This window comes from Natator depressus, chromosome 16 (assembly GCF_965152275.1).
Source record: "Natator depressus isolate rNatDep1 chromosome 16, rNatDep2.hap1, whole genome shotgun sequence".
NCBI lineage: Eukaryota > Metazoa > Chordata > Testudines > Cheloniidae > Natator > Natator depressus.
Window position 1 is genome coordinate 17,468,665 of NC_134249.1, and position 26,163 is coordinate 17,494,827.

The following is a 26,163-nucleotide window of genomic DNA, read 5'->3' on the forward strand; positions in this document are numbered from 1 at the left end:
CTTGTATGTTTCAGCTGAGCAATAATCAACCCTTCTGCATAGCCCAACTTCAGTGTCAGTGGGAAGAGGAGCTGGAGTGGTTCATATTTGCTTTGAACATTTTGGGAAACGCTCTTCTCACTACATACACACACAAGATTCTCACGTCAGCCGCCCCTTGCAGCTGAAAACACACACTTTAAAAATTATACAAAACAAAGTTAGTTTTATTCAGCCATCTACTTACAAAACAAATGGAGTGGGGGGAAAAACAACCCCACAGAGACGTGTGAAGCTACAGTAGAATACTGACCAGGGACTTAATTGCATTCTGGGTACACCAGTAGTTCAACAATGATTGGACATTGATCTAATGGTTACATCCCATTTCAAATACTTTCTTTCAATTATACAAGTAGAATTAGCTTAAATGACTGAAAGGAGGAAGCAGTTTGCAGTGGTCTCAGGCTATGAGAGAACACCCACTTGGGAGCCAGAGAGACCTTAATTCTAATCCTGGCGCTGACACTGCCTCCAACTATAGCCTTGGGCAAGTCATTGCACTGCTGCCTCAGTTTCCCTTGCACTTCAATGGGAATAGTATTTATGTCTGTGGCAGGGGTGTTCTGGGGAGTCCAGGTAGTTTTAGCTCTCTCATCTCAGTAGTTTCTGAGCACAAGGATTCAAGTTTGCAGAGCACCTTGAGGGTGAAGAGTGTTATATACAAGTACTGAGGAGGTTATTATTCTTGTAAACTACAGCAGAAGTCATTTTAGTGCCTCCCCAGAAGAGGAAGAGGCTGAGAATACTGATATAGGAAGCACCCCAATGTTGGTTAACTTGAGTCTTAGGAAGAAATAAATACTTAAAAAACCCACCCCAAACCTTGACCCAAATTTCCTATTCAGAACCAGAATACACTAGATTCCTGCACAGCGCAACAACATGTTCCCAACCTGGGATTCACATGGAAACAAACTCCATGCTCCTAATGGTCTCTACATGTAGCCATCATGTGGTAACATAAGACAAATCCTAGCTCAAAGTTGCTACAGCTGTCAGTTTCCTGTTGGCCTATTACTTCTACCATAGCCCTATGGGAACACTTTCACGGGCGCGGCTCAAGAGGTGAAGAAGACACTGCTGATATCCAGTGAACGGCAGCAGCTGACCTGCAAACACAGCTACAGTATGCTATTCCGGCAGTGGGAGAAAGTTGGCTCAATTCAGCAGCTGGGAAGACTCCAGCAGCTCAGCACCACTGGTTTGAGTGTGCTCAGCGGGCACGGCATCCTCTTCAGGAGTGCTCCATTGGGCCTGCCCCGTGCCCGTTCACGTGAGGGTGCGATGGGGTTGAGCTCTGAGGGGCTGTAGTGCTCTGCTCTGCCGTGGCAGCTGCCAGAGGCATGGAGAGGCCTTCGGGGGAAAGCACGGCAGGGTCTTCTCTCCAGTAGGCTTCGCACAGAGGAAGATCATTGGTGTCACATAGACTGTAGCTTTCCAGAACAAGCCACCCCAGTAAGGAGAGACAGGAGTTGCAATCAGAGAGCGGGGGGGGGGGGGGGGGGGGGGAGAAGAGGCGGGGAGAGAAAGCAAGACAGAAGCAAAGTGTTAAGAAAATGGCAAAAGCATCCGTGGACATAATAACAATGAGGAGTCCGGTGACACCTTAAAGACTAACATATTCATTTGGGCATAAGCTTTCGTGGGTAAAAACCCCCACTTCTTCAGATGAATTTTTTACCCATGAAAGCTTATGCCCAAATAAATCTGTTTGTCTTTAAGGTGCCACCGGACTCCTCGTTGTTTTTGTGGATACAGACTAAAACGGCTACCCCCTGATACATGGACATCATGTTTGTGGATCATAACTTTATCACGAGTCTCGTGACACTGATGTTCCCTAACAGGACTCAGGCTGGTGTGTGATCTCACTGCCCTGGGAAGGGTCAGGAGTCCTTTCACTGAAGCCAGTGGTGTTACTCCAGTCTGAAATTGGTGTGTGCTCCCACTCTCATTCCCATTCAAGTCAAAGGAAAGACACCTGAGGCAAAATCCCAGCCTCATTAAAGTCAATGGCAAAACTCCCATTCACGTAAGCGGGGCCAGGGTTTCATCCCTGGCAATTTCACTGAGAGTTGGATCAGGAACCAACCAAGAGGAGAATCAGGCCCTTCGGCCCTAATTTCATTAGTGATTTTGGGTGCCCAACTTAAGACATCTGATCCTGAGTTTTTAGAAAAGCAGAGTGTGCTCACAACTCCAGGTGCTTGGAGCTGTGAGTACTCTACACCTCTCAAACCCAGGTCTAAAAGTTTTTAAAAGTTTGGGCTGTAAGTGGTTAGAATCAGGGTTATTCTTGATCTACCATGGGGCAAAAAACAAACAACCTCCCCCCACCCCACCAAAAAATGTACTTTAAGTTCTTTCAAGGAGCATTACTAGATTGTCACTGAATTGTTTGAAGGTCTGTATTTGTAAGATCATCACTCCATTCTTTTTGTTAAGAACCAAAAAAACCCAAAGTCTCTATCCCCTTCTCCCCTACTCTAGTGTTATGACTAATAGCTACAAAAGTTATGTGCTAAGAAAAGGACAATTGAGTCTCATGCTGCAGGATCACTGTAGGGGTCAGGACACCTCCCCTTCCCCATCTCCAGCATTACAAGATTGGCTAAGATTTATGGGAGATTTATGCCTTCTCCCGCAGCATCTTTGGCCAGACTTTCAAAGGCGTTGATCACCTGTAGCTCCCATTAACTTCAACAGGAATTGCGTGTGCTCAGCTCCTCTGAAAAAGCAGGCGACAGTGGTTGACCACTGCAGGGTATAAGATTAGGTGGACCAGTAAGGTGAACAGTTATGGCAAATCCTGTGTTCCTAAGTCAGTGGCTATCTCTTGTCCCTGTGTTGCCCTAGGTCCTGCTCTGAAGTTTGAGGCGGATGCACAGTGGCAGGGCTATAAACCAAAATAAAAATAGAGGAAAAAACGCTGGAAGAGAGGAAGGAGCTGCCCATGCAAGAGACATCCAGAGACCGAAGTGAGTGCTGGAACAGGAAGTAGCTTGTGTTCAAAATAAATAAAACAGAATCAAGAAAACCACTGGACCCCTTGGGTTTGTTTTACCATTAATAGACTCAAATAGAGATTTTTGGGAAATATTTTAAGAGTAAAAAATATAAAAAGAGACTAAACACTTTGAACTGAAGAGATGTGTCTAACAGGTTGAACTCCAAACCCACCCTCCAGTCATCAAGCCATGCTCTCAAAGAGACGGGAGTGGTGGACCACGAATTCAGAGCTCCGGCCACAGGTGGCTGGAGAAGGCAAGCTGGAGTGCACGGAGCTACATCTTTGGGGAATAAGCACATGAGGAGGTCACTGATTTTAGACACTTGGTTTTTGGCAGTTACAGAGAATTCACTCAATGCCAAGTCATCTCTTTCCCAGCAGTTGCCCCGCTGGGTTTGCTAGAGAAGAGGGGTGGGGGCTTAGCATCTGGGGCTTTTGTACTATTACCAAGTGAGGTCCCTTCATTGGGGTATGAAGGCTTAGCACCACATCCTGCAGTGACTATGCAAAACAAAGCTGCCACTGAGGTATACATGAAGGACTGCAGGACTGGGGCCTAATTAGTCCTGAATCCACCAACCATTTCTCTCCCTTACTCCTGGATCTCAGCCCCTCAGGACTGGATCCCAGAGCACTAGGGTCTGGTGTCCAGCACACCTCACACTGGAGGACTACTAAGAACTCTTCAGCCTAGCATCCGGGTAGAATGCAGCTCTGGAAAGGAAGTGGGCATCTCTCCTTCTCCTCCTCCCTGACCACCCCCCTTCCCTCCAAATTATAGAGACCTCAAAATTTACACTACAGCTCTCCAGCCAGTAACCCAAAGTTCATAGTTGCTATGGGGCTCTGCAAGGCACCATCTAGCTTCCCAGTGGAGAGGACCCTGAGGCTTGGCTGGATGTGAACCCAAAGGAGATGTTAAATGCTCTCCCAGGGCACACTATTGGGACTGTGTGGGAAGGCACCTGCCTAGAACACAAAAGCATATGAGTTGCTTTGAAAGATTCTTGGCTCGCAAGTTTCCTCATGAAGTTAATATTTACTAACAAAAACCCTACGGACACGCAGTATTTTCCAGTGTATAGGGCAAGAGTGTCTCCCAAACCCCTGCTACCGTGATGGGAGTGAGAACATGCCCTTCCAGGTGACACCTACCCAAAAGCACAGAGTCTAATTCTATAGTCCTCTCACAGACAAGCAATAAAGTCAACAGGAGTTTTGTCTGCACAAGGACTTTTGGGCCCTAGCAATACACAGGGACCAGCCAGAGGCTAACAGACTGGGTGCAGAGAACGCAATGCTCTGCAGCTTCACCCAAAGGGATGCCAGGAAACAACAGTGTTTCAAGTGTTAAACTCTAAAGCTCTATCTATTGGGGATGGTGAAAATCCACCAACGGAAACCAGAGATTGAGAGAGCAATTTGGAATGGTGGTTGTGTGGAATCCTACTGTCCTGCTCCCACTGAAGTCAACTGCAAAGCTCCCATCAATTTAAGTGAGAGCAGGATCGGGCCACTATAGCACAAAATTATATGCTCGATCCTAGACAGCACAAGGAGCTGACAGCTACTGACCCCCAGCTGAGCTCTCAGAATCAGTTTCATGTCGCCCTCTCCAGGTACACACTGAGTCTTTACAGCCGTTTAAACATAATTAACATCCTACAGCCATGTGTGCTTTAATACAAAATAGAAACCCCTTTCTCCACATCAGACAGTAAAATTCTGTTAAAAAAAAAATCTTTATGACCATTTATAAAAGCACTTTGAATAAGCCACTTGTTGTTTCTATTTAAACACTCACATGTTTCTTTGGTGCAGAAATAAAGATTGGTTAAAAACTGTAGCCGATGGCACATGAAGGAAAAGGAAATAAGTGCTCAAGGACCAGTAGATAAAACACTAGGTGCAGCTACAGGACATGAGGCGTCATTAAAGAGAGCATAGCTCTATATTCTAGGCAAGATTTCTCACCAAACGAGCACTTCATATTAGAAACAGAAGAATGGATTGATTTGGTACAATGGGGGGAGGGAGGGGACAACCCCCCACACACTCCTGCTTAGACAGTAGTTCTGCTAGGAATGATTGCTTAGTGCAGTTTCAGAGCTAGGTAGATTAAAGACCACACTAGCATGGTCAGAACCCATTGGTCCAAAGATTAAAATAACCATTTTAGAACCACAAGTGTACATGCCAGAGTGTCTGGTTACAATACCACATACACACATCACAGGCTCACATTTGGGTCACCATAACTGCACACACCCCTGTTAGACAACATCCACTGCTTTGCTGTCCAATCAAGTTACGAAATAATAAAGTCCTGACCCCAGTTAAGACCAGAATTTTTGCTTAGATCAGTCAGCATTGTGTAACCCTACTCAACTCCCTTTCCACTCATCTCCAAAATATTTAGTGGGCCTCTCACTGTCCTAAGACATCTTTTTATAATTGTTGCTCTCCTTTTCCCAGCTATGAAAGGTAAATTTTCTTAAAATAACACATCAATTTTAAAGGGACACTGTTGGGCTAACATTTATTTCTAAAATACCTGCATTACCAGTAAATTATGGCCTGATTTTCTAAGTTCCAGTTGACTTGAGCATCTGTAGCTACCACTAAACATTTTAGGGAATTAAAAAATAATAAAATTTAAAAAAAGATCATCTTATCAAAGCTTATTAAAAGTGAAAGAAGTTTAAAGAACTAGTTTGCTTTTTACCATTTATGCTGTTGATTAACTTGTCTGTGGTGTTTAGATGTGGCTTGTAATTATTAGAATTTGTTGCACTTCACTGACCTTGGACAGTGCAACCAAACCAGTCCCTTTCAGATCGGATTCTGGTCACTTTCATTTACTGGACCTCATTAACTAGCGATGTTGGGGGTTGCAACAATATTAGGAGGGGAAAAAAGTTGTATCCACCAGAACCTATGTTCTATTGAAAGTCTTTAAAAAGATTTCACAAAAGATACATTAGTGGTAAGTTTTTACAAAAAACCACCAACCCTCTCACCCTGCTAGAGATAGAAAAATGTTGATTCTAAGCTATTTGATGATGTCCCTTTAGTTAATTTTAAATGTCCATTTTAAACAGATTTCAGACAGTTGGTGGGGGTGAGCTACAAGGAATAGGCATGTTATGTAGTTTAAGACACTTGTGAAAGAACTGGCACAGAAAGAGGCTCTGCCCCATACCAGCCTGACTGCTTAGCATCTCGATAGCTGGTTTTAGGTTGCAGAAGACAAGTTTGATCTAATTAAAAACAGGTGTGAATTTTAAGGGGAAATATCCATTTAGGCTTGTGTCTTAAGGACAATCTGCTCTCCTATCCTGTTTCTCAGAAAGGGCTGGAGACAAGAGGAGGCTTGTTAGTACATGGGAGTCCATGGCCCTATTTGTACCTGGAAGAGTAATATTCTTCTTCTAGTTCATACAGGTCAATGGAAATCTCATCCCTCAGCGAGATCAGCTTCTTGTCACACTCTTCCTGCACACTCCGCAGCTGCTGGTTACGCTGGTTAATGGCTTCGTTCACGGAGGGGAAGTCATTGAGGATCAAGAACTGCTTCAGGTCAGACACAAGCTTCATCAGGGATTCGCCAGCTCGGACCTTGCAAGGTGATAAAATATTAAGCAAACGGACACAAAGTGACTTTGGGGTCCTTTACCATGGCTCTGCAACATGATCTGCTGGGCTGCTCCCTCAGCCCCCTGATACCAGACTTTGCAACATGGGAGCAACTTGGCTAAAATGCTAGCCAAAAGCCTGCAGTACCAGAGAAGAATGCATTAGCACAATACAGTTGTCCATGCACACCATGGGAACTATGCAGCCTTCTGGCACTCTATGCACGAACAATGATGTTCTTTTGTTCCACAGGCAAGCACAGCCTTCAGTAGTATAAACCCAGAACTGTATGTTTTGTCACCAACCAAAGGCAAAAGAAGGTATTAACATTGCAAGCCAGGAGTAGGATTTCAGTCAGGGGCCTCACCAGTTAAAACTGGGCAGCTCTAAAAGTGAAAGTTGGTAGCTTTGGGTTGGGACCGAAAGGGAAATCCAGAGCAAACAGAAAAATCACTCCCTTCCTTTGCACTGGGAAAGCCACCCAGTGACGATTACACCTCTGGCAGTAATTGACATTAGTATTCTGAGTGCTCCTCACGGATGCTGTAACAGAGCACAGAACACACAAGATCCGCTATGCAGCACGCCGGCTTGGCACACAAGCTGTACTTACAATGTTGGCAGCTCTGACGTGCATCTCATAGTTGTCCTGCTCACTCTGGGTTGCTCGAGAGACTTGGGTTTCATCTTCAATCTAAAAATTAATTTAAAAAAGCCATGTGTCTTCAGCTCACCCAATATTCCTGCATCCCAGAAGAGGTTATTACTTAAAAGAATATCTTGTTTCAGTTCATACCACATATAAAAGGGGCTTATGTCCCTGATCCCATCTAGCAGATGCTTTTGGTAGGATCAGAGTTAAGAGTGCACCATTTGTTGAGCTCCCATCTCTTCCCTCATGTTAATCAATTGCTGTGCAGAACAATGTTCGCCTCTCTGTTTTCCTTGGACTGTCTTCTTGGATTCTTCCCACCATTGATTTTCCAGCACTTCCAGCTTGTTTGATTGGACTGTTTGTTTGAAAACTGAGTAGCATAATTTGCAGCTGTTCACTAGTAACCTGCTAAAAAGAACTGTTGAAAACTCAGGAGGCCAAATTTGGCATCAACCTTCCCTCACCCCTTGCAAAGCTATTAAAGCCTCATTGAAGAATAAGGCTAAGCTTGGTGTAGATGCAGAATAGATGCATAAATGTAGAATTTGACTCCAGGAAGTGAAAGCTTCAACTGCTGCATCTCTATGAGCCACCTACATCTCACTGGTTAATTTTCAAATGCAGCCTTTTCCTGTGAGCTGGATTGGTATTTCTACCCTTCAGATCAGTGTAACGATCATTCTGAGCAAAATTATTGGATCTACGTTTATATTTCAACACATGTTACCTTAGGATCTAGTCCTACAAATGCATAATTAGGATGTAGATAGTCCCACCGACTGGAAGATCAGGGCCTAAATTATAACCTTACATTTTTATGGTGCCTTTCATCCAAAGGGATCTCAAAGCACCTCAAAAAATTATAGACAAGGATCACTTTTCCCCAGCACTCAAACTGAGCCACCTCTGCTCTAGATTTCAGCGAGAGAGCTAATTAGTCTCTATTAGTTCATTAGAAAACAAGGAGTCAGATCAGAAGTTTGCTGATTATCTACAGCTATTTTCAGGATGAACAGATCTATTCTTTTGTTTAGTGCTGTCAGAAAATCCCCATCTGCAATGTATTGCCTTTTCCAGAGTGGCTAATTGGCCTTTGCCTCACACACAGGTGTTTTACATGAGGAAGCTGGTGTAAGAAGGTGGGGACGATGCTAGTTGGTCACAGGCCTGAGGATTGTTCTATATATTATAGGCTGGGAGAGTGGTTAACAAGTCTAAGTAAAAAGGAGGAAGAAATATAGAGACACTGATTTTGTAGTGACAAAGCAAGTTGACAAAGATTTAGGGACCCCACAACTGTGAAGGTGCTCCAAGCTGAAGGTTATTTGGAGTCATCTCCAGGATGTATACATCTGGGGTAAGAGTGTTTTGATATATAGTTGTTAAATGTGATGTTAGTAGAGGAAATTTGTTCCTTTAAGTAGTACAGAAAACTGACTCTTCTCAGATAGCTTGCTTAAAATCTAACTGTAGAAAGGGAGGGAATGTTTAAAAAACCCGTCTTTACATGAGACTTTTGTGTCTGTTATGTACAGACACTTGTTCCCTTCTCTAGGATTAGAGGGTTCTTCTAACTAATGGAAATAAAACTTCTAAACCCATGCCTTGCTCTGACTGCTACTAAATGAGTATTGACTTCATTGGCCTTCTTTCAAATACCCACCTTAGCAGTCTTGATGATCTCTGTGAAGTTATCCATGATTGACTTGATGTCATCTTTCAGCCTCTTGTTGTAGGACTGTAGGAGGGTCTCTTTACTCTGAGGCAGGACTCGTTGTTGTGACATTGTGTTAAATTAGATTGTAACTGAAAGGCAGGAAGAGAGAGCCTGTTGCAAGCCCCAGCCCAGCATTACACCAGCATATCTAAATGCTTCCTGTGACACTCCTAATTTTACTAGGAGTCACAACCCCACTAAGCCAATCTCTTCTCCCTACCCTAACCAGTAAGGGCTGCAATTCTACTCCCACTGACCAACAAGAGCAGGCCTGGGCCACTATGCAGTCTTAACTCTACACAACAATTTAAACAAAAGATCCGCCTAGGCGAATAGTTCCTGTCAGGGGCCGCAGGGAGACGTTATAGGGGTCCACCACAGATATTTCCAGGCAGCATCCTCGGCAAACCAGCTCCCTGGGGACAGGAAAGAAGGTCCCCCTAGCCAAGCCCTCTGGTACCTAGTAGCCTCCCTGCTTGCTGGAGTGAGCGTTCGCCCTGCAGGCAGGGCTGTGCATGAACTTGCAGCCCTCTAGCAGGGATCCATCCATCGGCACCCTCCCTTGAAACAGCCACGGCCGGCAGTGCGTGCTGCAGGCTCTGCTCCACTCACCCAGCGAGCGACACAGGGCATTGCCCGCTCCTGGGCGCCACCTGCCCCGAGCACGGCTGCTCTCAGCCCGGGCTTCGCGGCGAGCAAGCCCCTCTGACGATCAGCACGCCCGCCTCCCCTAGACTGGCCGCCTCTTCGCTGGTGGTTGGCTGCTGCAGACGCCAGTCCTTTGCCCCGGCTTAGGACCTGTTTCAAGTAGAGTTGAGCGAGCACGTTTTTTAAAGCAGCAGTGGGGTGTGTGTCTGTGTCTGTGTCTGTGTCTGTCTGTCTCCCCGTCCCTGACTTGCTGCTTGGTCAGACACTAGAATGTCTGCAGTCCCTGCTCTTTAAAAAGGCACCCCTCACATGCTTTAAGGACGTGCATGCAAGGGGGAAGCTGCAGAATTGCTCCAAACCTTTATCACTTGGAAGGAACCTTTCTCTCTCCCTCCCCCCCCCCCCCACTTAAGCAGCCTTGAAAGCATCGGCCTATAGCATTTAAGCTGGGCTGTCTGAAGGGTCCGGCAGATATCCCTCCATTTGTCACTTCCCGAAGAATTTCTAGCCAGAAGAGCTAGTGAGACTTTATTTATTATTATTAAAGCTTGTCTTGAGCACAAGACAGAGCCACCAACAAAAGGTACCAGCTCCTGTCTTAGCATAAACTGGCCCCATTCCAAAGTAAATGCATGGCCCAACTCTAGTTGAGCAGGGGTGGGGGAAACTGGTGCAAAACTTTTTTAAGCTTTGCATTCGTGTCTGGTTCATGCTGTGGAATGTAATGCATTAATAGCAACGTCCCCATTCACTTCCAGCGGACAAGGAACAACACAGTGACCACTTGCCCCTTATTTTAAGGGACCTCGCCTGACCATTTTAAATAGTAAACTGAGCAGTAGAAATACACTTTTGAGAGAAAAATACCTGCTTTGCTCAGGGAAACAGGGTTTCCCTAAAATGCCCCTAATTAAATAGTGCATGGTTCTTTATTTGCATCCAATATCTGGGTCACCACAAGAACATCTCCTGAGTCCAGTCTCTGCGTCCACAAGCTCCGTCCTTTGTTCGTTTCAGCTCCACCACCCCCTAGGCTAGGGGGTCAGGAGAGGGTAATGTTGGCAACTTCCCCTTTAAGAGAAAATAGACCACGGCCCCTTTAAATCCTCTCCGGCTCGCTTGCTCCCCGCCTCTCTCGCGCGTTGCCTCGCTGTCGCGGGATTTCCAGCTCCATACATATATTACCCAGCATGCCCCGCTCTCTCTTTTTCCACCTCAATCCAAAATGGTGAGTGGCGGCGGTTGCTGCTGGGCCCGGGTTGGGGGGAGCTTGAATCCGTTGCCATCCGCCCCTTCGGCGGGGCCGTAGCCGGGCGCTACCGGGCGGGGCAGACGCGCGGCCCCCGGGAGGGCCCCGGCCGGGCTGTCTTTCGAGGTCTGCGGGAGTCGGGGCCGGCCGGGGCCTCCGCCGCCTGCAGCAGGGCCCCGGTGGCTGAGGGTAGCCCGTGAGGAGCCGCGTCTCTGGGCTAGCGGGCGCCTTTCCCAGAGATGGGTTGGGGCCCCGGGGACAAGGGCAGGCCGGTGCCTCTGGTGCCGGGCCGGGGGGACTCGCACCCGCAGAGGAGACTCCCGGCCCTCGCGGAGTCTTTCCCCCTCGGGCTGAGGTTCAAGCCGCCCCCAACCAGCAATGGGCCTTCGCACCACCTGGTATGCCGCGGCTCAGATGCGGCAGACCCAGGGGCTTGGGACCCGCGTCCAAACCAACCCCCTGGGTCTGCCTGCTGAATAGTCTCCTCGCGGAGCAGATAATGACTTCTGGTTTCAGTACTGCAGGACGGTGTGAGGAGCCAGTTTGTCTCTACTGGGGGCGGGGGAGAGGGGGCTCTTGCTCCCATCGCAAAGCATCAACACCACCATTTGGAGGACACAAGGTGCAGCTCTCTGCTGGGGCATTGCTGTGCACTGGGCAGAGTTTCTCTGTGACTAAGGACGTTTGAGTGAGATGAAAAATGGCTCATTGATCTGCACAAGCAAAATCTCTTACAAGAGGCTCTTTAAAAGAGTCTCAATCAAGAGGAGGGGGTTGAGGCATCATGGCTCCCCCTGCAAGGGCAGGGTCTAGACCTGCACACTAATATGCTCCATTTTTAACAAACATAAGCCTCTCCAAGCGGGCATGGCTTGAATGGAGGGAATTCAGCATTTCTTTCATTTGCAGCCGAAAGGAAAGAAGGCTAAGGGCAAGAAGGTGGCACCTGCCCCTGCTGTAGTCAAGAAGCAGGAGGCCAAGAAGGTTGTAAATCCTCTCTTTGAGAAGAGGCCCAAGAACTTTGGCATTGGTGAGTAAATGGGCATTTGGGGTGCTTTGGACTGTTTCAGCTGCTGTTCAAGAAATAATGTTCTGAATAGGTAATGGTGTTTGTCTCAGGCATAACCAACATTTTTGTAACATTTGATTAAAGTTGTAGTGTGGACTTCCTCTACCCCTGCAACTGATAGTGAAGTTAACTGCTTAGGCTTACTGGCTGCACAGACACCACATGCTAAATGAAAATCTAATGTAGATGTGTCTTTTATGTTTTGGTGGTAAAGCATTGTTAAACAATTAGCAGAGTTTATCTTGTGATAGGGATATATATTCATAGAATCATAGAATATCAGGGTTGGAAGGGACCCCAGAAGGTCATCTAGTCCAACCCCCTGCTCAAAGCAGGACCAATTCCCAGTTAAATCATCCCATTATGGGATGATTATTATGGTTGTCTGAAATAAGATGAGTATCTAATTGTGGTGTAAATGGGCGCCTTTCATAGAAATGCCATTTCTAATAGGCTGTGGACAGAAATCTTGGGTTTAGGAGTGGTGGGGAGGGAGACCAGGGATTGAATATGGTAGTAGAAAACATTCTCAGAGTCTGGTTTTAACAGAGACCAGACCTGACACCACCTGTGCGCCCCCCTCCCCCCTGCATAGTTTGCTAAAATAGTTGAACAGCAGCTTTTCATACTGTGTGCAGATGATGCAAAAGAATATTTGCTATCTGAATGATAGTGCTGACATGTATATCCACCAAGATCGCTGATGCACTCTTATCTGTGCTCCATAGTGTGCTCACATGGCTTTGGAGCATCTGAATGGTGGTCTGTGTTTCAGGACAGGATATCCAGCCCAAGCGTGATCTGACACGTTTTGTGAAATGGCCACGCTACATCAGACTCCAGCGGCAGAGATCCATTCTTTACAAACGTTTGAAGGTGCCCCCTGCAATTAACCAGTTCACCCAGGCTTTGGACCGCCAAACAGGTAAGATCAAGATCTGAAAAACCTTTCTTGGTTCCAGTTGCTTATAATGAGGGTCTGAGAAAACAAAATTTTGACTTCACATGTAAAAATGTACATGTTGAGTTACTTTGATTTGAAAGGTTTTTTGTGCAGGTTCTGATACTGATCTGTGTGGGGGAGGGGGAATTTGTAGTTCCATTCAAGAGCTATCCGAACACACCTGTGCATTGTCAGGGTTCACTGTCTGTCTGGGGAAATGTTAGATCATTTCCACTCTCCTCCATGTTCTCCCAAAAATACAAGAGTCCTGATCTTGAATTTGGACCTTAGTATGTACCTTAAGTGTACATGGAAAGTATGGGGCCCAGTTGCATCACTGTAAATGGATAGTCTCCTGAGTAGAGTTGGATTGGGGTGCAGGCTTGTGGAGGGAACAGCAGTCAGATAAGTTCAGCTAGAATAAGGGGAAAATTGGGGCTGGAGGTCAGAAAGATGCACTGCCAACACACGGAAATGGTTTGTAAAAGAGCAATAAGTATAGAAGAATTTTCAGCCTAAGTAATACAGAGTAACTAGTTATCTGGGAGGCTGATATAAAATGTGCTCCTCTATTACAAGGAGGGGGACAACAAGGGATAAGTTGCCCCACACTTTAACCATAGATTCTGTAGAAAGAGGGGTTTAGTTGGCTGATACTATGAGCAGATATCTATGTTGGTATGAATGAAGCAGGGGTGCCAGGAAGAGATCTAACTTGTGACATGCAAATGAGAAGGTACATGCACAGCAGCAGAACCTAAAATTGGCACTGGAGCTGCGTAGTGCAAGAATAAGATAACACTGTGCAGATGATGATGATTTAATATTTGCTATCTGAGCATTAATGATGACTACTCACCACCAAGATCGCTGATGCACAAAAGTATCTTTTTTGGGGGGGGGGGGGGAGAGAATAACCTGTCTTTAAGGCAACTAATGGAATCTGGATTATCTTTCAGCTACTCAACTTCTGAAACTGGCTCACAAATACAGACCCGAGACCAAGCAAGAGAAGAAACAGAGGCTGCTGGCTCGTGCTGAGCAGAAAGCTGCAGGAAAGGGGGATGTTCCTACTAAGAGACCACCTGTCCTCAGAGCTGGTAACTGTCTACATTTGTTTTGTGTTTAACTTGCCTTGGTGTCTAGAGAGACAAGGCCTTATTCTACAACTGACAAGAGTAGGCTACTTCGTTTTCCTTTGTGTTCTTCCTTCTCCACATTGATCAATGACTTGGACAAGCTATTGCAATGATGTATGAATTTCTTCACCTGAAATGCAAACTGAAGAGCAAACAAAACGAGCTTTTTAACCCTGAGCTATAGCAGATTGTCCATATAATATTTCTCTCTTGCAAATCTTGATCGGTAGGAGCTGGTGGCCACACACGACTGTCCCTTGAATCGTGGATCTGTATACAAGCCATGTAATACTCAAAGGCCTTCTGTTGGCTTTTTCAAAAACTTGGCCATACCAAAGACCTTACTTTATTGATTTTTCTTTGCAGGTGTCAACACGGTCACTACCCTAGTAGAGAACAAGAAAGCTCAGCTGGTAGTGATTGCCCATGATGTGGATCCCATTGAGGTAAGTGGCTTATTCTTTTGTAAGTACTCTGTTCTAAAATAGTCCTGATCAGATCCCTCTATTATATGGACTTCTAGGGGTGTCTGGAGCAATATCAGTTGTTCAGTAGCATAGCTCTCTAACTGCATTGAGCTAGGAAAGGGTAAATCCATAATTGGCATTAATTTGCTATGCCAGGTTTGGAGTCTAGCTCAGGCAAAGGCATAGTAAGACATTTTTCATTATAGAAAACAGCATAAAGTAGTAAAACTAACCTTGAAAGAATCTGAGATAAATTTGTTACTGTTACTTTGTATGCATGTTCTGTACAACATGTAATAAAACAAATTGTACTGAATGGTCTTAGTGGTAGAGTTCTTGGCTTTTACATAGTGAGGCTTGGCCATTGCAATGATGTATGAATTTCTTCACCTGAAACTCAACCATGAAGAGTAAACTATATAAGAGCTTTTTAACCCTGAGCAATTGCCAAAGCCCACCCTTTTATTTGCACGTTGCAAAGCCAAGAGGGTAGTCTTCATTCTTGGGCCTCTGACCATACACATCCTTAATCTCTTTCTAGTTGGTGGTCTTCCTGCCTGCCTTGTGCCGCAAAATGGGAGTTCCGTACTGTATCATCAAGGGCAAGGCCAGACTGGGGCGGCTGGTCCACAGAAAGACCTGCACCAGTGTTGCCTTCACACAAGTTAACCCGTAAGTGTTTGTTCTCATGATTTCTAAGAATCTAAATTTGATTAGCTCAGAAGCAGAGAGCAGACAGCCATCCTCCTAGTTAAAGATTGGGGGTGGGAGGGGAAGACCATCTTCCAAAGAAAAAGCCACACCAGATTTCTATTCTAGACTAAGTACCAACAGACTTAAAAAACTGAACAGTATATAGGGCCTGATACACCTGTATTAACAGTGGTTTTAACTCTGGATATGTCTACACAGCAGTACAACCTATGGCATGGCTGTAGCTGGCCCAGGACAGTTGATTCAGGTTTGGACTGTGGGGTTTTAGAATTGCATTGTAGACATCTGGGCTGGAGCCTGGGCCCCGACTCCCTATCGGGGAGGGGGAATAGTTGTGAAGTATTGTCAGTCTGCTGCATGGAGAGGCCATGCTAAATGGAAGTCTTAATAATGAAGGTGGACCTTTTGACAATGATGCAAATAGAATTTCTTCACCTGAAAAATCATGTGGCATTAAGAGCTTTTTAACCCTGAGACAAAAGGTTCCTCAGAAAATGCGGCTGCTATTTCTGTTGGTGTTCCAAAGGAACTAACGCTAGCATCTCATCACAGTGAGGATAAAGGAGCCCTAGCCAAGCTGGTTGAGGCTGTCAAGACCAACTACAACGACAGATATGATGAGGTAAGAATTTCCATGCCACTAGCCCTTTTTGTGTCAACATCCGTCTTGAGCCCATACACTTCCAGATTCCTTGAAAAAAATCTTACTGGACAGAAGCAGAAAACAGTGCAGATTTAGATGCAAGTAGCTAGAAATAAATGACACCAACTGTCTGACAGGCCCAAACCTCTGCACACAGCACCTTTTGGTCCTTTCATAGGAACTTTGCAGTCTGCCTTCCAGAACCAGGGCTTCCTGGAGTTAAAATTACAGCTCCCAGGATACCAGTTCATATCATGTTTCACTGTTATGTACAAATTCAGTGAATTCAAACCCATTCTTTTCTCAGTCTTAGTGATTTTCACAATCTGCTTAGTAAATCCATCATGTGGGGAAGATGTGATGTAGTTGCCAAATATAGACATTCTTTAAACATCTGAAACCTGAAGTCAGTGACTTGCAGGAACTGAACTGTTAAAGTTCCACACTTTGGGATAAAGGGTTAACTAATCATTCTGATAGCTTATGCTGGACTTACTGGGAAAGGGTGCCTAACCTATTTTTTTTTTTCCCCTCTCTAGATCCGACGTCACTGGGGTGGTAATGTCTTGGGGCCAAAATCAGTGGCTCGCATTGCCAAGCTTGAGAAAGCCAAGGCTAAAGAACTAGCCACCAAGCTGGGCTAAATGTACTGGACATAGATTTTTCTGTACATAAAAAAATAAAATCTAAAACAGTGTTTCAGCATGGCATCTGCTCTGGGATGTTTCGAAAAAGCTAGTATTAAAGCACTTGAGTCCTAAGTAAATGCGAAGACAAGAACTGAATAGCCATTTTGTGTTCATCAGTCCCTTAGTGCTGGGAGCGTAAACCCAGTTAACGAAAAGAAGGAAGCCGCTGAACCTACTGCAAAGACTCACTAAACTAGAAACCACTTTACCCCTTACTGCCAGTCTTCTGTAGTGTCCTGGATAACTTCTGCCTTAATACATATATGCTGTAAAACCTGGTGAAATTCACCAGAAAATTTAACCTTAAATGTATCATGTATGTATGGCCCACTTTTCTCTTTAAATGGACCTGTGGCAGTGCAGTGGGCCTCAGGACTCCCATTGCAAAGCTAGGAACTGAACTTGCTGCTCCTGTGCAGTGACGCACTTCATCAGTACACAACTTGTAAAACAGGAGATTTTTTTTTTTCCTTCTGGCTCTTGTAGGAGTCCCTTCCCCTGGCCGTTTATTGTGGATTTGTCTGAAATACTCCTTCACAAGACCTGTATTGCTAAAGCAGTATAATCCCTATTGGGGTTGCAGGTATGGTTTGTCTACAAGCTATGATGATACATGACTGTAGGCCAGGTCTGTGATTTAAAAGCTAGTTTATCTAGCTCAGGAGTTCCCAAACTGGGGGTTGTGACCCCTCAGGGGGTCACAAGGTTGTACCTGGGGGTCACTAGCTGTCAGCATCCACCCCAAACCCCACTTTGGCTCCAGCATTTGTAATGGTGTTAAAGTGTGTTGGGGGGTTACACTCGAGGCTTGCTATGTGAAAGGGGTCACCAATACAAAAGTTTAAGAGCCACTGATCTAGCTCATTCTAATTTTCTAAGCTTGATCTAATAAACATGACTAAGCATGTACCAAGCTAGCTATATTAAACTCTTTTCACTTGACTGCCTTAAGTTATGTAGCTGACATACCTAAATCATGCCTTTTAAAAGCCTTGTCAAGGCCTGCTTACAGGCTCAAGCTTTACTCTAGCAAATGTCAGTAGGGCACTTCTGTTTTCCATGGTTTAGTGTTTGCAATTTCTGAGTTTTATGTAGAGGCTGAAAACTCCTGGGGAGTTCTGAGCCTGTGCAGAACTTGTTCTCCACAGCTTCTTGTTTCCCTGCAGAAAAATGACTTTGAGGGGTAAGCAAAGGAAGTAGTCATGCAACCCTCCCCACCACCTTCTGCACCCATGGCTTCTCAGCTGCAGGGGGGAGGGATCCTTGTACAGGCAACTGCTTCCTCAGTGAGTCTCAACCAGCTGGACCCAGATCCCCACCCCAGAGTGCCACTCTCCCATCAGCTGGACCCTCCACTAAGCTCTGTCCTGCCCCAACCACCTTCAGCTTGCCTCCCCCTGCAGAGTCCCATTACCATTGCACCTAGAACCCCTAACAAGCCCATCTGCATCCAGATCTCCCTACTCCCCCAGTGAACCACCTGCACCCAGACTGCTGCATGTAGAACCCTCTCAACCCACACCTCGATCCCTCCATGCTTGGGAGCTGCACAGTGATCTTCCCCCCCCCCCCCCTCTATGCAGCCAGTGGCCTGTGCTCCCCAATGCTCTACTGAAGCCTCCATGTTTGTTTGACAAAATTTGTAGAATTTTAAAGTGTGCAGAATTTTTAGTTTTTGGCAGAGTGCCCTCAAGAGTAGCTTATTGTACATGTAATGAATGTACAGTATGTGCTATTGGAATGAGTAACCTTTACTTGTGCATTTTAGTGTAGTACTCTTTCAACTAGCACTAGGGAACTGTTAGTGTGCTTTAGAAATCACACTGCTGGAGTATGCATTATAGCTTTGTGTGGGCAAGCTCTTAGATACAGGTAGCTGTTTTTGGTGGTTATTGGATAAATGCTGACTCACTTTTTTGTAGCTAGGCTTTTATCAGTTAATATAAAGGAAGCCCTGTCTAAGGTGCAGAACTAGCCAACTGCTATTCACAACCTAGAGTTTAGCACTTAACACTCTGAATATTGTAGAGGGAGCCTAGCTACCAAAGAATGGGATTCATAAAAGCTAGTATGTATAAGTTAGCCGCTACAAAACTCATGTTACCTAAGCCCTGCCTCTCAAAGGAAGTTAGTTACTCTTTACCTTTGCAGAGAGGGGGGCTGAACCTGTGTATCGTGCACAGATATTGTAGCTACTAGCCTAAAAGGTTAAGGGGTGTATCCTCCCCCACTCCTTGTGTAGGTTTAGGCATGCCCAGACCATATCTACCAGAGTGGGCCCCAAAGGTAAGATAGGTGAAAGAACCCCCTAGTCAGCACTGGTGGGGCACAGACACTGTCAGGGTAATGCCAGGGCTACCTCAACTATTAGTATTATAGCACCTACCCCCCCAAGTTAAGGAAGCTTAAGTGCAGAGGATCTAATCTCTCCTAGCTGATAAGACATGGTGAGTTCTTGGTTCAGATATACACAGAGCAAAAGACCACATGTACAAAGAGCCCTTTATTTCCTCATCTGCAAACCTTCCCCTGTAAAGTGCATTCTTTAACAAAACAATCCAGAGGACTTGATTCATTGGATCATGAGTGAACTTTGAGAGGTATTTCTAATAGTTTCCACAATCATGACAGAAATACTCAAGTTGTACCTCATGCCTCCTTGTGATTGATAAACCATTTCCTGAATTATCACCTACACTAGGTGAAAGTAGCAATCAATTTGAAAATATTTCTTCCCCACCTTATGCAAAAACAGGCACAGCAGTGATAGCATAAGCCCTACCCAACCCCAACCATGGCTCGATGCTTCCAAGAAGTAGGTACAACCAATTTCCAGTGCGTGGCCAGACGCATGATGCTAGAACATCTGGCTTTACAGAATCTGATCAACAGTTTTATGGTCGTTCACTAGCTGTATTGATTTACAGAGCAGCATAGCCACAACAAGCACTTGATAGGCCAGAGCCAGCTTGGGATGAAGACTCAAATGAAACTTGCAATTTGTGAATTTGGTTCTTTCACAGCCAGGCCAGTTTCTTCTCTCTGGGTCTTCTATGTGTTGCATCAAGGAAAGACCCATAGGGGGCCTTCTCTCAGAGGGGTATTTTTTGTATGAACTTTTTGTACCACATGTAGGATGTTGCAGCACATAAGCCATACCTGCAAATGGGAATGGAAGAGTCAGTCAGAAAGGGAACAAGACAGCTTCAGCGGGTGATTTTAAAGGGGGAGGGTTGGCGGACAATATTATACTGCTCTGTAGCTGCAACTTGGATTACTGGAGCATCTACCATCCACAGATCTCCAAGTATTTTCCATACATTAGGCCTTAAAAGAACTCATTTTACAGATAGGGAAATGGAGGCACAGAAAGGCTAAGTGACTTGTCACAGGCCATAAAGCAAAGCAGTAGGAAAGCCAGATATTTTCGAGTCAATGCTGTTAACTCCCTCACTTTCAGTCCTCCCAGTGTTGCATAAGTCAGCCAATTTAAACTCTGGAAGCTTAAAGTAATAGTAAATGCAGGCTTACCAGGTAATTATGTACTGCATATGTTCATTCCTCAAGGTCACTCTTGTCTGGCCTCCAATGGGTCCCCCTGGGACTGTGCTCCCTATAAGTGCAATATCGTGCCACAGATTAAAAAATGCTTAAAGAATAGTGTTTGTACAACACCAAGCACAATGGGGTCTTGGTCTATGACTGGGGCTATGGTAATATAAATTAATAGTCTGCATCGCACATGACTGTTCTAGAATCAGAACTACAATGGGGTCAGTATCTCCCCATCCTATTACCCACTGTGCCTACAAGTTTCTTGAGTTATTTGCAAAACCTACTGCAGCTGTAGAGTTGACTCTTCCCTGGGAGCTCAATGGTGAATATAAAACATATTTTTGCTGTAGCAGCAGCATTCTATAACAGGTGCCGTTCTCCTTAAGCCCAGCCACATGAAACAGGTGCTCTTATCTCTATGTGGGTGCTGGCTTGGCCCCTTGCTGAAGGAATGGAGGTGAGAACATAGAATTCTCATGCACCTTTACATACTGAGCTGTCATTCTGCAGCGCTGGTAATCTTATTCAAGATACTAAACTTGGCAAAATACAGGAAACAAAGATAGAGGTGCAATACCTGTCTGCCTCGCCTACTGTCTTGAAATGCCTGAGGTAAGTCTCTAGAGAAGTGCACTAAAGTCTAAGCCAGTTAGCAAATTAATATTTCTACACTAAGAAAAATAAGCAAAGTACTTCTGTCAGTCACTGCACTAGGACTCCTCTGCCTCCCACAGGTATTACAGATTTCAGGGCAAGAGACACACTAGGCCACTCTCAAACTGAGGAGGAGATAGACAAAGAGCTAGATTCCCCTTTGTCTTACTGAAATCTGCATCGATAAAGATGGGCTCAGCGCCAGTCACCCTCGCCATAGCCTCCAGGTCACGGTAATGCCAGCGGTTCTTTTCTATGTTGTTTTCAGGCACAAAAGGCTTCCGGGTTTCTGACAGCCTCACCACTCCAACAAGGTCTATTTCGTCTTGGATCTAAAGGAAGGGGAAAAAAAGACAGCAGATTTCTTTGCAGCTTATACCTTTCCAAAATTCCCTTGGGCCCTGGTGAATATTTATCTGGGTCATAAAACTCCAGCACCATCCAAGGCCCACAGAAGGGAGAACTGATGGTGCCGCAGGTTGAGACAGAGATGTGTAGCAGGGGAATAGGCAGATCAGTATCAGTTTCTCATTTTAAAGAACACTACATTCATTCAAGCCAATGGGGGGAAAAAGCCCACCTGCTTTGAGAAGTACAATGTATCCTTCCGCTTCAAGATATTGAATAGTCACGTGACCTACTCTGGTGCCAAACACACCTAGTGGTCTTACTTGGCATATGAACAGCTTCTCCCAGACAGTCCCAGAGCAGAACTCTGACTAGTGAGGCTTTACTCTATTCCTCTTACCTGTCCTTTCAGTCTGGTCTCTGGTTTCACCTTCTTTTTAGGGACAAATCCTCGATTGACTAGAATTGTGATCCTATAGTTACATATAAAAACAGAGAGAAGAAAAGAAAAAGTCCTTCACAAGCAAAAGCAGAACTCCAATCACCTTCCTCTACTTCCTGAACTACCTACCAAGGAGATTAGCAAGCCAGGCGTTTGGTGGCCACTTTTTTTTAGCCTGTTAAATGTATTTAAAACCCACTGTAATCAACAATTTGGAGTCAAGGCTCAGTGGCCCTACTGGTTATCAGGAAGATTCTTATAAGGGGAAAAGAATGATTTATACAAGTCCAGCTGCTGCAATTCAACCTTTGGAAGGGAGGAAGAAGCAACACATGCTTCAGAGTTTCAGGTGCCTGGCTGTAGCACAGCAGTAATACACACGATTCTCTGGTTAGTATCTGAACATACCCTAGGTCTGTGCAGTAGAAGGGGGTAATGACATTTGCTCCACTCTCTGGGTTGGATGTCAGCCGTCCAGCTTCTCTGGATTCTCGTTCAGGATCCACCAATGAACGTGGCAAAATATAGAGCTCCTTGGAGTGGTCGAAATACCCTCGGGCCTTTACAGACCTGTACTCCAGTTCCTTTAGCTCCATGGGGCTGCAGGTAAACATGATGCATGGAGATGAAAGATGCAGTTAGTTCCATAATTTCATTTAGGATTTATCTCCTTCCTCGTGTTATTCCCCCACGGACGAATTTGCAAGGTGGCAAGTAAAGCAAAGAAGGCACCAGCAACAGTGGAAACAAGGCGGGGGGAGAAAATGTCCCTGAGATAAACAGCTGGCTTCATAATTTAGTAGCACAAGAGAAAAGGTTACATCAATTCACAGTAAGATCAGTCAGTAGTATTCTGAGTGCATCCACAGATGCAAAGATCAGTTGAGTCTCTTCCATGCCACTTGCACCCAAACATCTCTTATGTGTCCCAGCTAGGCAAACACCAGTCAGGGAGGAGGAGGGTATGCTTCCTGCTAACACAGCACATAGATGCCAAATCAACAGGAGAGATTTCCCTTCCCATCTCAATCCCCGAATTTGCACAAATTGGGAGCGTTTTCACACTCAGTATTGGATGGCCATGTGATCTAACAGAACCCTTCTCCCACACCGCTTTCCTCCATCTGACAAACCGTTTCCATGCTCGGCCAGAACCCAGGTACTGAGGGCATGATCCAAGGCCCTCTGAAATCAATGGGAATCTTTCCATTGACTTCAGTGGTCTTTGGATCGAATCCTAAGCACTGTCCCTTCTATGGATCTCATCCCCAGCAATACCTCCAATAGCTTCCTGCCCCGGAGTGGTCATCCTGTGCATCATACTTGTCTGAATTATACTGCAAACTCTACAAGAGAGAGACCTTGCCTTTTTGCGTGTCTTTAAAAGTACTGCGTATATTTATGGCACTGCATGATGTCTCTCCCAGGGACGTGCTCCCAGTCCCTATTTAAAATAATGGAACTAACATGACATTTACCTTCCTTCCCTTCTTGTTCACATTGTTTTTTGCGGCATCCCTTCATTTGTATGTCATCTAGTAAGCTCCTGGGGACGAGGATTATGTCTAAAGTTCCTAGCACATAGTTGGAGCTACATAAATAAACAGTAGCATCCCAACTCTCACACTTACTCTATAGGCAGAGGAACAGGCTCTGATGCAACTCTTGACTCCAAATCTGCTATCAATTTTAGCTTCCACTTCCGACGCTGAACCTGGGAATGCACAAACGCACAAGTAGTAGTGCACAGCAGTGTCATATATATGGGAGCTGTTTATAATGAGTTCTTGCAATTTGGGGAGGGAACTCCATATCATCATCAGGATTTTTTCCTCCATCATGGGTCACATTGGTCTATTACAGGAAAGGCTGTGATTTGAAAAGTGAGACCAGTACATTTTAGGGAGAAAAAAAGAGTACTAAAACATGGGTTTAAGGAAAATGAATCTCCCATCCTCAAACTTGCATGGAATTTGCCAACAGACACAAAGAAAAAAAAAAGGGGGGGGGGTCAAATTTGGGGGTTGGCCACCCTCTGTGTTGCCACTTAAGGGTCATGTCTTGGAGTTAGGCCACGCACCATCCTGAACAGTTTCTACTCCTTCCTAAGTGCTCAGATATCTCAGGAGAATGAAATGGTGGTATTTACCTGCCATGTACCAAGACAAAACGTGGTGATGGGGATCAGTAAAAGGCCCCACTTGAATAAGACATGCTCTTCAGATTTAGCAGAAGCTGCTGTGGAACTTCTACATCTGCAGGGTCTCAAGCAAATCTCTGGAATACATTAAAATGAGAAACAGGACCCAGCTAAATTCCTGCAGGGTTTGCATCATCAGAAACAGAAGGTGAACACGCTCCAAAGCTACCTTTCTATTGGCTTAATGTTAGTCAGCTATTTTATTTACATTATATGAGGTATCTATTGATAGGATACTTGGAGATTTTCATCTTCAGAGAGCTTTATAATTAGCTAATCTTCCCTGCATTCCTTGAGGTGGGTGAAAGAACTCTATTTATGACAATAGCCTTTTAATTACATTGAATCCTAATACATTTAAAATAAAATAAATTACCCAATACCAAAGCAGAAGCTGTTCCTCTTTTCACTCTCCTCATACCAAATATTGTTGCAATGCAGCATAGGTACATGGCTGCTCAAAATACAACACCTTCTGGAATAAGACAAACGGAGTAAGACCCAAAAAATTCTCCCTTACCTTTATTTTGCTGAACCAGACCAGAATGTGCTTTAATAAGAGAATATCCAAAAAAATTTCTTCTGACCAAACAGTTTGATATCTAAACAAAATGAGAGACATCTTGTAGCCCAGTGGCTCTTAAACTTTTTTTTACTGGTGACCCCTTTCACATAGCAAGTCTCTAAGTGTGACCCCCCTTATAAATTAAAAACACTTTTTTATATATTTAACACCATTATAAATGGTGGAGCCAAAGTATGGTTTGGGGTGGAGGTTGACAGCTTGTGACCCCCCCCATGTAATAACCTCGTGACCCCCTGAGGGGTCCTGACCCCGAGTCTGAGAACCCCCGTTGTAGCTGCTCTGCTTTGCAATTGGCCCCACATGATAATCGTTGTCACAGTGACCTTATAAGTTGATTTTATTTGCTGGGGAAAAGGTATTGTAGATCTCCTCTGAACCATCATCCCTAACTCGTTCTAATTTAGATTACAATACAAAGAATTTAAAATCAAATTTCAATTGTAGGAATATAGTTCAATTATGACTTCTCTTTGCCTTCAGGTTATTCTGTATTAGAAATCAGATAGAAAAAGTTAGGACGCTGTTTCTTAACACGATTGGGAACATCTCCTTGCTATAAATGCCATCAGAGTTCTGGTACCTCATAACTTTTGAGCTTCATTAAATCAGTTGGTATATTACCATTTAACAGACATGGCCAGACTCAGATACTTTGTCTCCTACCAACATCATCATGTTGGTTAATAACAGATTGACAGCGGTCAGTCGTTATTGGTCAGTATTTTAGAACTAGCTTCATTTAGATTTGGATAAATCATACTGGATGGCTTAATCCCTGACACAAGATGTCCCATTTATCTATGTCCTTCAGTCATCTCACAAGCTCAATGTCTAACTGACAAAAATGAACAAGCTCCAGAAGTGGTGCAGTGACTGCAGGCGCAAGCAGACCAACCAGGATGTGTTCAGCCTAAGCTTACATGTAGCCTGGAACATTAACTAAGCACTTTGGAGGCACACAGTGCTATTAACAATAATGCAATAATTAACACGTCTAATATAACCTAATGTATCCTTAGAAGGTTTTAGAACGGACTAGAGTTCTGGGTGCTGTTTAAGAGACCAGACAGACGGGGATTCATTTACAGCAGTAGTTATACACGCTCCCTTTTGTGATGAATGTACCCTCCTCCCCGATTATGTTTCAATGGGATATTTTAGCGAGCCTCACTCCGTTTTTGAGAGCTCTCTGTTCAGAGCATCACAGCTGGAAACAAGCCGCGTGTCTTTCATAATACACCCCCCCCCACCCCCCTGCCTGACACCCTGGGGGCCCACAGACTAGATACACCCAACCTAACAGCACAGATCAAGCCCATGGCCACCTTGCCCCCGAGCCCCCGCGACAGGGCGAGGAGACGCCTGGCCGGGTGCCAGCACCCCCGCCCCCACCCCCACCGTTTGTGGCAGGAGCGAGGGGCAGGCGGCCTGACACAGCGCTCAGCCCCCTGGCCCAGGCTGGCAGCGGAGCGCGGGGTGGCCTGTGCCTTACCGGGCAGCCCGGGCAAGCCCCGGCCCCACCGCAGCTGTGGGCCCCGGCCGGGGAAGGGGGCCCCGGGCTCCTACCTGGTAGCTGGCCTTGCGCAGCGGCAGCAACCGGCCCCAACCGACCATGGCGGCCCCAGCGAGCAGCAGCGGGGTACCGCTCCCCGGCTCTTGCGCCCCGCCTCCGCTGCTTCCTCTTCCGGCTCCCACCGGAAGTCGGGGATGTCCGTCCGGCCGCTGCTCTCTATGGTTCCGGCTCCCGGAGCCTCCGG

The 26,163-nt window shown here is 45.4% G+C and overlaps 3 protein-coding genes and 5 non-coding genes across 11 annotated transcripts; 6 read left to right on the forward strand and 2 right to left on the reverse strand.

Annotated features, from left to right (window-relative positions):
* Window positions 1-192: 192 nt before the first annotated feature.
* On the reverse strand, window positions 193-9,827 carry MED22 (mediator complex subunit 22). Of its 3 annotated transcripts, none has more exons than XM_074974053.1 (5): window positions 9,673-9,827; window positions 9,007-9,149; window positions 7,302-7,382; window positions 6,462-6,670; window positions 193-1,469 (listed from the first exon to the last, which is right to left on the reverse strand). In XM_074974053.1, exons 2-5 carry the CDS (start codon window positions 9,127-9,129, stop codon window positions 1,277-1,279), a joined length of 606 nt encoding a protein of 201 aa, XP_074830154.1. In that variant the 5' UTR covers window positions 9,130-9,149; window positions 9,673-9,827; the 3' UTR covers window positions 193-1,276. The 3 variants fall into 3 exon arrangements, with proteins under 3 accessions (XP_074830154.1, XP_074830153.1, XP_074830155.1); XM_074974052.1 differs by having other exon boundaries at window positions 193-1,475; XM_074974054.1 differs by lacking the exon at window positions 193-1,469 and having other exon boundaries at window positions 6,452-6,670.
* Window positions 9,828-10,863: 1,036 nt separating this feature from the next.
* On the forward strand, window positions 10,864-16,634 carry RPL7A (ribosomal protein L7a). The gene is made up of 8 exons (XM_074973584.1): window positions 10,864-10,936; window positions 11,867-11,987; window positions 12,802-12,951; window positions 13,929-14,069; window positions 14,475-14,554; window positions 15,117-15,247; window positions 15,842-15,911; window positions 16,472-16,634. The coding sequence occupies exons 1-8, from the start codon at window positions 10,934-10,936 to the stop codon at window positions 16,574-16,576; spliced, it is 801 nt and encodes a 266-aa protein (XP_074829685.1). The 5' UTR covers window positions 10,864-10,933; the 3' UTR covers window positions 16,577-16,634.
* Window positions 12,660-12,734, forward strand: LOC142000122 (small nucleolar RNA SNORD24). The gene has a single exon (XR_012642169.1). It is a non-coding gene; the product is annotated as a small nucleolar RNA SNORD24 (small nucleolar RNA).
* On the forward strand, window positions 13,774-13,847 carry LOC142000123 (small nucleolar RNA SNORD24). The gene has a single exon (XR_012642170.1). It is a non-coding gene; the product is annotated as a small nucleolar RNA SNORD24 (small nucleolar RNA).
* Window positions 14,213-14,290, forward strand: LOC142000119 (small nucleolar RNA SNORD36). The gene has a single exon (XR_012642166.1). It is a non-coding gene; the product is annotated as a small nucleolar RNA SNORD36 (small nucleolar RNA).
* LOC142000118 (small nucleolar RNA SNORD36) lies at window positions 14,940-15,020 on the forward strand. The gene has a single exon (XR_012642165.1). It is a non-coding gene; the product is annotated as a small nucleolar RNA SNORD36 (small nucleolar RNA).
* Window positions 15,696-15,768, forward strand: LOC142000120 (small nucleolar RNA SNORD36). The gene has a single exon (XR_012642167.1). It is a non-coding gene; the product is annotated as a small nucleolar RNA SNORD36 (small nucleolar RNA).
* Window positions 16,635-19,122: 2,488 nt separating the features above from the next.
* Window positions 19,123-26,103, reverse strand: SURF1 (SURF1 cytochrome c oxidase assembly factor). Of its 2 annotated transcripts, XM_074973770.1 has the most exons (9): window positions 25,973-26,103; window positions 24,341-24,422; window positions 23,770-23,897; window positions 23,252-23,334; window positions 22,029-22,220; window positions 21,579-21,651; window positions 21,000-21,162; window positions 20,153-20,234; window positions 19,123-19,780 (listed from the first exon to the last, which is right to left on the reverse strand). In XM_074973770.1, exons 1-9 carry the CDS (start codon window positions 26,018-26,020, stop codon window positions 19,714-19,716), a joined length of 918 nt encoding a protein of 305 aa, XP_074829871.1. In that variant the 5' UTR covers window positions 26,021-26,103; the 3' UTR covers window positions 19,123-19,713. The 2 variants fall into 2 exon arrangements, with proteins under 2 accessions (XP_074829871.1, XP_074829873.1); XM_074973772.1 differs by lacking the exon at window positions 24,341-24,422.
* Between the last annotated feature and the right edge of the window lie 60 nt (window positions 26,104-26,163).